Raw genomic sequence first — 12,466 nt, forward strand, 5'->3', positions numbered from 1 at the left:
ATTAGAAATGAAAAATATGTGAATTACTAATTGTATCATATGATATATACATATATTGAAACTTCACTCTGGGCCTAATAGTTACAATACCTATCTGTAAATTGAAAATTATTTAAAAATGCAGTAATGTGGATTCAAAAATGCAGTAATGTGGGCTAGGTTTGTAACTCAATGGTAGAGTGTTCGCCTAGCCTGCATGAGGCACTGTATTTAATTCTCAGCACCACATAAGGATAAATCAATAAAATAAAGACATTGTGTCATTCTACATCTAAAAATACTTTTTAAAAAATGTAATAACTCCCAAGTCACTCCCAAACTACAATTTAACTTGCCTTAGAAAACTTTTAAATAACTCATGAGAACTATCGCTGTATAGATGACCTGAAGTGAAGACAAGCAGAAAACGTGTAGCCATAACCCTTAGAATGAAGAATGGCTGGTCACTGTGTAGCTGAATCTTAAATAAAAAGATCTCTCACATACACTGCTTCCGTGTTTGTTATCATAAATTCAATATTTACATATCCCAATAAATTTAAATAAAATCAGTATTTGTGGGTGTTCCATTGACCCAAAAAGCTAACACTACAAAAAAAAAACTAAGGTAATATTTTTTTTATTTTGTGCTTAGCTTTTAAATAGGATTTATAGACACTCCAGTGCCTTATCTGAATAAAAATTTTATTTTTCCCTGTGTGTTGGTATGTTTTCCAGTTCCACTTAATACATAAAAAGGGACAGGTATAATTTGGAGTATCTCATATAGATTCAGTGCTAGAGAAGTTTGGGAGCCTGTATCATACACTATATATCCTTTAATCCCAGAAGTATGACAACCATTGTAAAGTATAGAGTAGAATAAAAGGTAGCCAAAATCAAAAGATACATAATATTATAAAATATGGGGGAAGCTTCCATATTCCATGAGTATGGCTCTTTCTTTTCACCCTCATTATTGGACAGTTCTTTCTGGTTAAACTTTCCTGATGGTTGCCCAAGTCTAAATAGGCATTTGATATTGGACAAAAACATTTTTCTAAATTATTTGACATGAGTGAAATCTCCTCAGGGGTGAGTTACTCCTGGGGCCTTTATGATGAACTGCTTGGTTTCTTCGAGTTTTTGTTGTTGTTGTTGTTGTTTTCTACCAGACATGCCAGGAACCAGGATGGGTCAGTGTCCAGCTGAACATGTTGCTTCCTGGGCAACCATCAGGAATATGTCTCTCCAATGGTTCTCCTTTTCACAAAATATGCCCTGGTGACTCTTGGTTTCTGGAGTATTCAAAATCCCTGTGTTGGGATGTTGTTTTGCTTTCTCAAATTTCAGGGCTTTTAGAAGTACTGCCATTCTATAAGGTAAAAAAATGTGTTTGATACAAGGGATTGAATTCAGTAGTGCTTAAACACTGAGCCACATCCCCTGTGATTTTTATTTTTATCTTGAGACAGGGTGTCATAAGTTGCCTGAGGCCTCAATCAGTTGTGGAGACTGGCTTTGAACTTGGGATTCTTCTGCCTCAGCCTTTTGAGTTGCTGGGATTAAAAGAATGGGCCACCCTGCCCAGCACCTATATGGTAAAAGATTAATGTACTAATTCAAGATAGAGAAATCTGGTGCTTATTTTCATGTTCTTATATCTTATGCATAACTGTCTTAATGTCTTCATAATTACAAGAAGAATAAAGGTCTGATTTATGGGAAATTATTTTCTAAAAGAATTGATGCTTCTAAATATTACTGGAGATATTTTATTTTATATCTGTTATGTAGAACCTTTAGTAAAGAGGAACTGTGTCACCAGTGAGATAGTAAATCATGATTCAACACATAAAACTGTTAACACATTAACACATTTTTACTTTTATTCAGTAACCAAATGCATATAAAATGTTAATAAAGTATTTCAAAATACACTGTAAAGTCTCAAAAATATATATTAACTCTCAGGAAAAGACTTCTCATAAAATGATCTATGTTTGAAATTTTTTTCTCCAGTTTTCAAAAGTTAGAATATTGAGTAATCTTTGATTTATAATATATTCATATCTTTTCAGAGATTAGTTTACTGCACTATTCTATGATACTTGTGAGAATTTCTTTATTTTTAACCACATCAGCTTATAATAAATTTTAACAAAACTTAAAGGCAATTCCTAATTTCTTTCCCACATACATCATGATATGACTTACAGATGAGGACTTTGCTATATTTTTTATATTTCTAATGTGTTTTCTCCATTAAAGATATTTTGCTGTTATTTAAGGCATGTATTTCAGGCAAATGTCTTTCCACATTCCCTATAGGTATCTGGTTTCTAATGTTAAAAAAAATTGAAATTCGTTAGGCACAGTATTTACATTGTTCAGGGTTTTTATGCACTCTGAAGTCTCCAGTGAGTAATAATGTTTTTAGCAATTGCTAAAAGGTCTGCAACAGTGTTTACACTTGCATTGTCTGTCCCCATTTTTATTTCTCTGATGTTGAACAAAGCATGCTCCTAGATTAAATCTTTTCTTACATTCTTCACATATAAAGGGCTTCTCCAATATGAATTTTCCAGTGTCAAATAAGGCATGTTCTTTGAGTAAAATCTTTCATACATTCTTCACATTTGTACAGTCTCTCTCCTGCATGAATTCTTTGGTGTCGAATAATGCACTCTCTGAGAGAGACCTTTCCCAAATTTTTCACATTTTAGGGCTTCTCTCCAGTATGAACTCTCTGGTGTCGAGTAAGGTGTGCTTTTAGATTAAAACTTTTCCCACATTTTTCACATTTGTAGGGCTTCTCTCCAGTATGAACTCTCTGGTGTCGACTAAGGCATGATTTTTGAGTAAAACCTTTCCCACATTCTTCACATTTGTAGGGCCTCTCTCCAGTGTGAATTCTCTGGTGTTTTGTGAGATTTGAGTTTCGATTAAAAGTTTTGCCACATTCTTCACATTTGTAGGGCTTCTCTCCAGTATGAAGTCTCTGGTGAATTGTAAGTCGAGATCTTCAGTTAAAAGCTTTGCCACATTCATTACATTTGTAGGGCTTCTCTCCAGAATGAATTTTCTGGTGTCGAGTAAGGCATGCTCTTAGATTAAAATTTTTCCCACATTCTTGACATGTGTAGGGCTTCTCTTTAGTATGAAATCTCTGGTGTTGAATAAGGCATGCCCTTAGTTTAAAATCTTTGCCACATTCTTCACATTTGTAGGGCTTCTCTCCTGTATGAATTCTCTGGTGTCGAATAACACATGTTCTTAGAGTAAAACATTTCCCACACTCATTACATTTGTAGGGCTTCTCTCCAGTATGAATTCTCTGGTGTTGTATAAGGTTCCCTCTTTGAATAAAAGCTTTTCCACATTCTTCACATTTGTAGGCCTTCTCTCCAGTATGAACTTTCTGGTGTTGAGTAAGACATGCTCTTAGATTAAAGCCTTTCCCACATTCATTACATTTGTAGGGCTTCTCTCCAGTATGGATACTCTGGTGCTGAGTAAGGTGTGAACTTTGATTAAAACCTTTGCCACATTCTTCACATTTGTAGGGGTGCTTTCCAGTATGAATTCTCCGGTGTTTGGTAAAGTATGAATGATCTATAAAAGCTTTGCCACATTCTTCACATTTGTAGGGCTTCTCTCCAGTATGAAGTCTCTGGTGTTGAGTAAGGTGTGATCTTTGATTAAAAGCTTTGCCACATGTTTCACATTTGTAGGGCTTCTCTCCTGTGTGAATTCTCTTGTGTTGGGTAAGGTATGCTCTTTGAGTAAAATTTTTGCCACACTCTTCACATTTGTGGAGCTTCTCTCCTGTGTGAATAGTTTGGTGTTGAGTAAGAGTTGAAAAACTCGTACAAACTTTTCCACATTCTTTACATTTGTAGGTTTCCTCTCTGCTATGCCATCTCAGGTGTTTGAAAAGGGTTGAGTGATTTTTAAAGCATTTGCCACATTCTTCACACTTGTAGGGATTCTCTCCAGTATGAATTCTGTGGTACTTAACTTGGGGTGGTTGTTGATTAAAAGTTTTGCCACATTCTTTAAATTTGTAGTGTTGATCACTTCTATGGAACTTGTGGTGTTTAGAAAGGGGTGAGCAACTCCATGCTTGGACACATTCCTTAAATTTGGGGGGCTCCCTTCCAGAATGTGCTCCACTGTATTGAGGAAGGCTAGCAGCTGGATTAGAAGCTCTCTCACATTCCTCACATTTGCAAGGTGCCTCTTGGCCCTGAGTACTTGGATGGGTCATAAGCTTTGAGCACTGAGGAAAGATGTTCCCACATTTGTCATTTCTGAAAGGGTTCTGTGCACAATGGCCACACTGATGTTCTCTCATATTGCAACCAGAGCTAGAGTTCTTCTGTGTTTTTCTATATTTATAAATTTTTTCTCCAATATAAGTACACTGGTAATTGTTTAGAGTGGAAACCTGGCTAAAGGTGTTTCTTGTTTCATTATGCGTGTTCCATACTTTCCAGAATTCTATGTTTGAGTTTTGATTAAGCAGTAATGAGTACACAGAGGCCTTGCCACAATCATTAAAAGTATATGTTTGGGCACAAGAAGGAATTTTTTGTTCACTTCTGAATAATGGATCATTTTTTAAAAATTTTTCAAAGTGATCACTTTTAGAAACTTGTCCTTCAGTTATATATTGAATTCTTTTCTGAGGTATTAAACGTTCTTGAGGCCTACTGACAGTAAAATTTTCATTATGGACAGTCACCACTAATTTTTCTTGTCCTTTATAGTATAATTTCTGAATTTCACTCTCACCTATACTATCCCATACTTTCTTCTGTTGTAAATAGTCAAGGACACAATTTCCATATTTTCTATTTATCACTTTTTTAAATAAATGTTCTATGCCAGGCTCTGGTGTAATTTTCTGGGTATGATGAAAGTTCATGGCTGAAATAAATAAAAATAACAATTATTTTACATATTAGATTGGGAATATACTTTGTAAATATAACATGAAATTATAGTAGTTAGGACACCAGCAGGGTGGCAGAAGAGTGCATCACAGACCATCATGACTCCATAAATATATAAGCTAAGTAACAATGGAAAGATAAAATTTCTGTGAGGGCTATAATAGTAGCTCAGTATGTGTGAGACACTGGGTTTGATTCTCAGCACCACATATAAATAAATAATTGACAACTAAAAAATATTTTTTAAAAAATTTTCTTTTTGAGAATTACCAAAACAATGTAAGAGTTCACAGTATTTACGATGTGTATATCATTAAGGAGAGTAATACAGCAGAAAAAAGGTGTGTGTTACTTTTATCCACTCCAGTTCTTCCTCTTCCAGAATATACCATTATACAAAAATCCACCAACTGTCTTCTCTCTAATAGAAAATAGGAAATGTGAAAGGTGAACATTTATGGCTTTTTCAGGGACTGTCTGAAAACCACTTTCTGTCTATCATGAAAGAGTCCTGGATATAAGAGATAGATTTTGGATAACAATAACACAGATATTCCACGGGGTTAAAGAATATATGGTCTCAAAGGAGAAATAGGGACAAATCTTTTTAATGGGAACACACACACACACACACACACACACACACAAACACACATATGCACTCACAGCCAATATCAGTATTACCTGGATGAAATCACTACAGCACTATTGAGGTGAATGGCTTGCTTTGTAATCTTTATAATCTTTGGTATTTACTGATTTGTTCCATTGACAAACTAAATTTCATGTTACTAGGGAAGATATAAATGAATGGTGAAATGACTAAATCTACCTAATTCACAAGTGCATTATTTCACATAATTATCATTTTAGTGCTTAGTAAACATTGCATTAATTCTATTAGCATTCATCAAGAATACAGTATATTAGCTTGTGTGGGGGTACAAGTCTTAATTCACAAAACTTGGGAGGCAGAGGCAGGAGGATCCCAAGTTCAAAGTGGCACTCAGCAACTTAGCAAGGCCATAAGTAACTTAGTGAGACCCTGTCTCAAAATGAAAAATAAAAAAGGGCTGGGAATGTTGCTGAGGTGTTAAGTGCTTCTGTTTTTAATCCTTGGTACTCCACTTCCAAAAACAAAGAAGACTACATTACACTCACCATGGGTACAATAGAACTCTTTACTTTTTCATGTCCATTACAATAATACTTTGCAGACATTGACCAACACAATATCTGGTAACCATTTATTCTCTGCACTTCTGAGTCAGAAGAAGCTGCAAATTACATTTTGTGTGTGCCCTATTTTACATAATGCAAAGCACTTCATATTCATCTCATGACACTTTAAGTGATAAAATATCTTCTTTTTACTGTTCATTTATTGTGTATAAAAACATTTTTTTACTCATTAAATTAAGGATGAACACATATGTTGAGTCCATGTCCTGACAATTGTGAAGAATGCTTGCACTGAACATTGGTAGTGAGATATTTCTCCAACATGATGATTTAATCTACTCTGAATACCTATTTAGAATTTGCATTTTCAGATCACAGAGTCATTCTACTTTTAATGTTTTATGAGCATTACCTAGGATTAAGCCTAAGAGTGCTGTACCAGTGTGTTACAACATAAACCTTTTTAAAATTGTTTATTTGGAGACATGGTGTCACTAAGTTGCCACAACATGCCTCAAACATAAAATCCTCTTGCATGTTTTCCCAATTACTTGAGATTATAAGCATGTATTACTGTGTTTGCCTATTTTTCAGTTCTTTATTAATGTTCATATTGTTTTCCAAAATGACTACTAATCTAGTATTGGCTGTTTTTTTTAATATGGACAAATAAAAAATAGAACAGTACACAAAGAAAAAGAGACACTGACTTAATCAAAGAAACAAAACAAAACACTAGGAATTTAATATTAGGAAAGTGAGAGTTATGAATTACCCAAAAAAATAAAACAAAATTTTTTTGAAATAAATTTAGTAAACTAAACCAAAACATAGAAAACTGAAAACAAATTAAGGTAAAAATCATTAGTAGTAACAAGAAAAAGTTGTATGCTTGAAGAATTTCTTAAGAAATAGTGTTGAGAGAATCAGAGTGGCTGTGCACAGCTGTAATCCTAGCAACTTGAGAGGCTGAGCCAGGAGGATCACAAGTTTGAGGGCATCCCAGTGACTTAGTGAGATATGGTCACAAATTAAAAATGAGGGGCTGTGGTTGGGATCAGTGGTAAAGCACTTTCCTTGCATTTCTGAGGCACTGGATTCAATCCTTAGCATGACATAAAAATAAATGAATAAAATAAATGTGTTAAAATGCAAAAAAAGATTTAAAAAATAAAAAATAACAATGGCTGAGGAAAGGGACAATGGAAAAGCAACTGAGTTCAATCTTCAGTATCAATAAAAATGGCTGAGAAATTGTGAATGTGAACAATAAATAGAAGTCAAAATTCACAATTATCTCCAAAGGAAAAACACAAAGACTCAAAGCCCATTTTACTCAATTTTTTAACATTTATAAAGAGAGAATCTTGAGAGCCCCAAGAGAAAAAGACAAGCCCCTGAGAAAGATATTTGGATATAATTATTGGTTGATTTCTTTGTAGAAGCCTGGTACTACAGAAAAGAAGTGAGAAACAATGTTAAAGGGGTGGAAGAACAGAATTACCAATTAAGAATACTGCAACCAGAAATACTATCCTTCAAAAGTGAGGAAAAATAAAGCTTTTAAGTATATATAAATGCACCCAAACTTTATCACCACTTGACCTGTCCTGCAAAAATACTAAAGTAAATCTTTCATATAGAAAAATAAAATAAATGTGCCCAGCAACACAAGTCATGTGAAACTTTAAAGTTTTCCTAGCAAGAAGAAGTCATATAGCAATATAGAATTAAATTTTACTGAAATGATGGGACATAAACACTTACTTTTGAAAGATAAAAACTAAAAATCATCATAAACCTCTTAATGGGTATGCAATAACTATGCCAACAATAACATAATTTAAAAGGATATATAAATAAACTAAATTTTATTATGAAATTAATTTGTTGCCAGCTTAACATATAGTGAAAGCTTAAGTGATTTTATAAAATACCAAACTAAATGAAACAATACTCAAAGAATGAAGGGAAGTGAAAGGGGCATAAAACAATGTCACCATAAAAATCAGTGATACAAAAATCAAAGAATAACAGAAAGAAGAAAAGGAATAAAAGAAGCAAAGGAAATTTTAAAAAAATACAACTGTACGCAATCTACAGGAGACTCTAAATTTAAGGACGCAACATGAAGGCAAAACTATACAAGAATATTCTACAGAGCCGCCCCCTCCCCCTGCACCGGCAAGGTAGAGGGAACTGTGACCACGCACAGAGCAGGCCCAGCGGCCTGCTGAGGGGCAGAGCCGCCCCCCACCCCCCACGCCTGCCAGGTAGGTGGAACTGTGACCACCAACAGAAAAGGCCCAGTGGCCCGCGGCGGGACAGAGCTTCCAATCACTCCTGCAAGGTAGGCGGGCCTGCGACCCACCGGCAGAAGAGGAGCAGTGGCCTCCTGAGAGGCAGAGCCGCCCCCTCCCCCTGCGCCGGCAAGGTAGAGGGAACTGTGACCACCCACAGAGCAGGCCCAGCGGCCTGCTGAGGGGCAGAGCCGCCCCCCACCCCCCGCGCCTGTCAGGTAGGCAGAACTGTGACCACTGACAGAAAAGGCCCAGTGGCCCGCGGAGTGGCAGAGCTTCCAATCACTCCTGCATGGTAGGCGGGCCTGCGACCCACCGGCAGAAGAGGAGCAGCGGCCTGCTGAGAGGCAGAGCCACCCCCTCCCCCCCGTGCCTGCAAGGTAGACGGAACTATGACCACCATCAGAACAGGCCAGACCTGCAACCGAGAGACAGAACAGGCCCAGTGGCCTGAGGAAGGGTAGAGCCACTCCCCCCCCGCGCCTGCAAGGTAGGCGGACCTGCGACCCACTGGCAGTACAGCCCCAGAGGCCTGCAGAGGGGCAGTGCCGCTGCCTGCGCCTGCGAAGTAGACAGAACTGTGACCACCGACAGAACAAGCCTAGCGGCCCGCAGAGGGACAGAGCCGCCGCCCGCGCCTGCGAGGGAGACTTTGCAACTATACAAGACCAATATAAATATATAGGGGGAAAATTCAATAGCACAACAGTTTCACCAAGTAGAAAGGAAAGCGAACAGTATGAAGAGACAAGGAAAGAAAGGACCACAAGCATTGCAGGTCAACTCAACGTTAGAAGAGGTAATAGCTGCAGCAGATGGAATGTCAGATAAAGAATTCAGGATATACATGCTTCAGATGATCTGGAGTCTCAAGGAAGACATCAGACAGCAAAATCAGACAATGAAAGATCACTTCAACAATGAATTACATAAACAAATCCAAGAAGCAAAAGATCAACTATACAGGGAAATAGAGGTTATAAAAAACAAACAAACAGAAATCCTAGAAATGCAGGAAGCAATAAGCCAACTTAAAAACTCAATTGAGAATACTACCAGCAGAGTAGAACACTTAGAAGATAGAACATCAGACAATGAAGATAAAGTATTTCAACTTGAAAAGAACATAGACAGCTCAGCAAGACTGTTAAGAAACCATGAGCAGAACATCCAAGAAATATGGGATAACATCAAGAGACCAAATTTAAGAGTCATTGGGATACAGGAAGGGACAGAGTTTCAAACCAAAGGAATGAGCAATCTATTCAATGAAATAATACGAGAAAACTTCCCAGACTTGAAGAATGAGACAGAACCCCAAATCCTAGAAGCCTACAGGACGCCGAATGTGCAAAATCATAAGAGACCCACACCTAGACACATTATAATGAAGATGCCCAACATACAGAATAAGGAGAGAATTTTAAAAGCTACAAGAGAAAGGAAGCAGATCACATTTAGGGGTAAGCCAATCAGGATAACAGCTGATCTTTCAACACAGACTCTGAAAGCTAGAAGATCCTGGAATAACATATTTCAAACACTGAAAGAAAATGGGTTCCAACCAAGAATTGTGTTTCCAGCGAAATTAAGCTTCAGGATGGAAGATGAAATTAAAACCTTCCACGATAAACAAAAGTTAAAAGAATTTGCAGCTAGAAAACCATCTCTTCCAAACATCCTTGGCAAAACATTACAGGAAGAGGAAATGGAAAATAACAATGAAAACCAACAGTGGGAGGTAGGACACTAAAGGGGGGAAAATAATCAAAGAGGAAAACAAACCATGTTTAGTAACATAAATAAACAAATATGGCTGGAAGAACAACCCATATCTCAATAATAACCCTAAATGTTAATGGCTTAAACTCACCAATCAAGAGACACAGGCTAGTAGAATGGATCACAAAACAAGACCCAGCAATATGCTGCCTACAGGAGACGCATTTGATAGGAAAAGACATACATAGGCTGAAGGTGAAAGGTTGGGAAAAATCATATCACTCATATGGACTTCGGAAACAAGCAGGAGTATCCATACTCATATCAAATAAAATAGATTTCAAGCCAAAGTTAATCAAAAGGGATAAAGAGGGACACTACATACTGCTCAAGGGAACCATACACCAACAAGACATAACAATCATAAATATATATGCCCCAAACAATGGTGCAGCTATGTTCATCAAACAAACTCTTCTCAAGTTCAAGAGTCTAATAGACCACCATACAATAATCATGGGAGACTTCAACACACCTCTATCGCCACTGGACAGATCTTCCAAACAAAAGTTGAATAAGGAAACTATAGAACTCAATAACACAATTAATAACCTAGACTTAATTGACATATATAGAATATACCACCCAACATCAAGCAGTTACACTTTTTTCTCAGCAGCACATGGATCCTTCTCAAAAATAGATCATATATTATGTCACAGGGAAACTCTTAGACAATATAAAGGAGTAGAGATAATACCATGCATCCTATCTGATCATAATGGAATGGAACTGAAAATCAACGATAAAAGAAGGAAGGGAAAAGAATACATCACTTGGAGGATGAACAATAGGTTACTGAATGATCAATGGGTTATAGAAGACATCAAGGAAAAAATTAAAAAATTCTTAGAGATTAATGAAAACACAGACACAACATATCGGAATCTATGGGACACATTGAAAGCAGTTCTAAGAGGAAAATTCATTGCTTGGAGTTCATTCCTTAAAAAAAGAAAAAACCAACAAATAAATGATCTCATACTTCATCTCAAAATCCTAGAAAAAGAAGAGCAAAACAACAGCAAAAGAAGTAGAAGGCAAGAAATAATTAAAATCAGAGCTGAAATTAATGAAATCGAAACAAAAGAAACAATTGAAAAAATTGACAAAACTAAAAGTTGGTTCTTTGAAAAAAATAAACAAAATCGACAGACCCTTAGCCATGCTAGCGAAGAGGAGAGAGAACTCAAATCACTAACATACGGGATGAAAGAGGCAATATCACAACAGACACTTCAGAAATACAGAAGATAATCAAAAATTATGTTGAATCCTTATACTCCAATAAATTAGAAGATAGTGAAGGCATAGATAAATTTCTTAAGTCATATGATCTGCCCAGATTGAGTCAGGAGGATATAGACAACCTAAACAGACCAATATCAATTGAGGAAATAGAAGAAACCATCAAAAGATTACCAACTAAGAAAAGCCCAGGACCGGATGGGTATACAGCAGAGTTTTACAAAACCTTTAAAGAGGAACTAATACCAATACTTTTCAAGCTACTTCGGGAAATAGAAAAAGAGGGAGAACTTCCAAATTCATTCTACGAGGCCAACATCACCCTGATACCTAAACCAGACAAAGACACTTCAAAGAAAGAAAACTACAGACCAATATCTCTAATGAACCTAGATGCAAAAATCCTCAATAAAATTCTGGCCACTCGGATACAAAAACTTATCAAAAAAATTGTGCACCATGATCAAGTAGGATTCATCCCTGGGATGCAAGGCTGGTTCAATATACGGAAATCAATAAATGTTATTCACCACATCAATAGACTTAAAAATAAGAACCACATGATCATCTCGATAGATGCGGAAAAAGCATTTGACAAAGTACAGCATCCCTTTATGTTCAAAACTCTAGAAAAACTAGGGATAATAGGAACATACCTCAATATTGTAAAAGCAATCTATGCTAAGCCTCAGGCTAGCATCATTCTGAATGGAGAAAAATTGAAGGCATTCCCTCTAAAATCTGGAACAAGACAGGGATGCCCTCTCTCACCACTTCTGTTCAACATAGTTCTTGAAACACTGGCCAGAGCAATTAGACAGACGAAAGAAATTAAAGGCATCAAAATAGGAAAAGAAGAACTTAAATTATCACTATTTGCAGATGACATGATTCTATACCTAGCAGACCCAAAAGGGTCTACAAAGAAACTATTAGAGCTAATAAATGAATTCAGCAAAGTGGCAGGATATAAAATCAACACGCATAAATCAAAGGCATTCCTGTATATCAGCGACA

General features: G+C 36.5%; 1 protein-coding gene across 1 annotated transcript in view; it reads right to left on the bottom strand.

Moving 5' to 3' along the window:
* Positions 1-1,842: 1,842 nt before the first annotated feature.
* LOC124100414 (zinc finger protein 678-like) overlaps positions 1,843-12,466 on the bottom strand; it is a 31,405-nt gene continuing 20,781 nt past the window's right edge. The window contains 1 exon segment of the mRNA XM_058583021.1: positions 1,843-4,911. Within this exon segment, the coding sequence (XP_058439004.1) occupies positions 2,702-4,911 (2,210 nt within the window). The 3' untranslated portion in view covers positions 1,843-2,701.

The sequence above is a fragment of the Marmota monax genome, unplaced genomic scaffold (assembly GCF_021218885.2).
Source record: "Marmota monax isolate L192 unplaced genomic scaffold, Marmota_monax_Labrador192_F-V1.1 WCK01_AAM20220418_F8-fsc00238, whole genome shotgun sequence".
NCBI lineage: Eukaryota > Metazoa > Chordata > Mammalia > Rodentia > Sciuridae > Marmota > Marmota monax.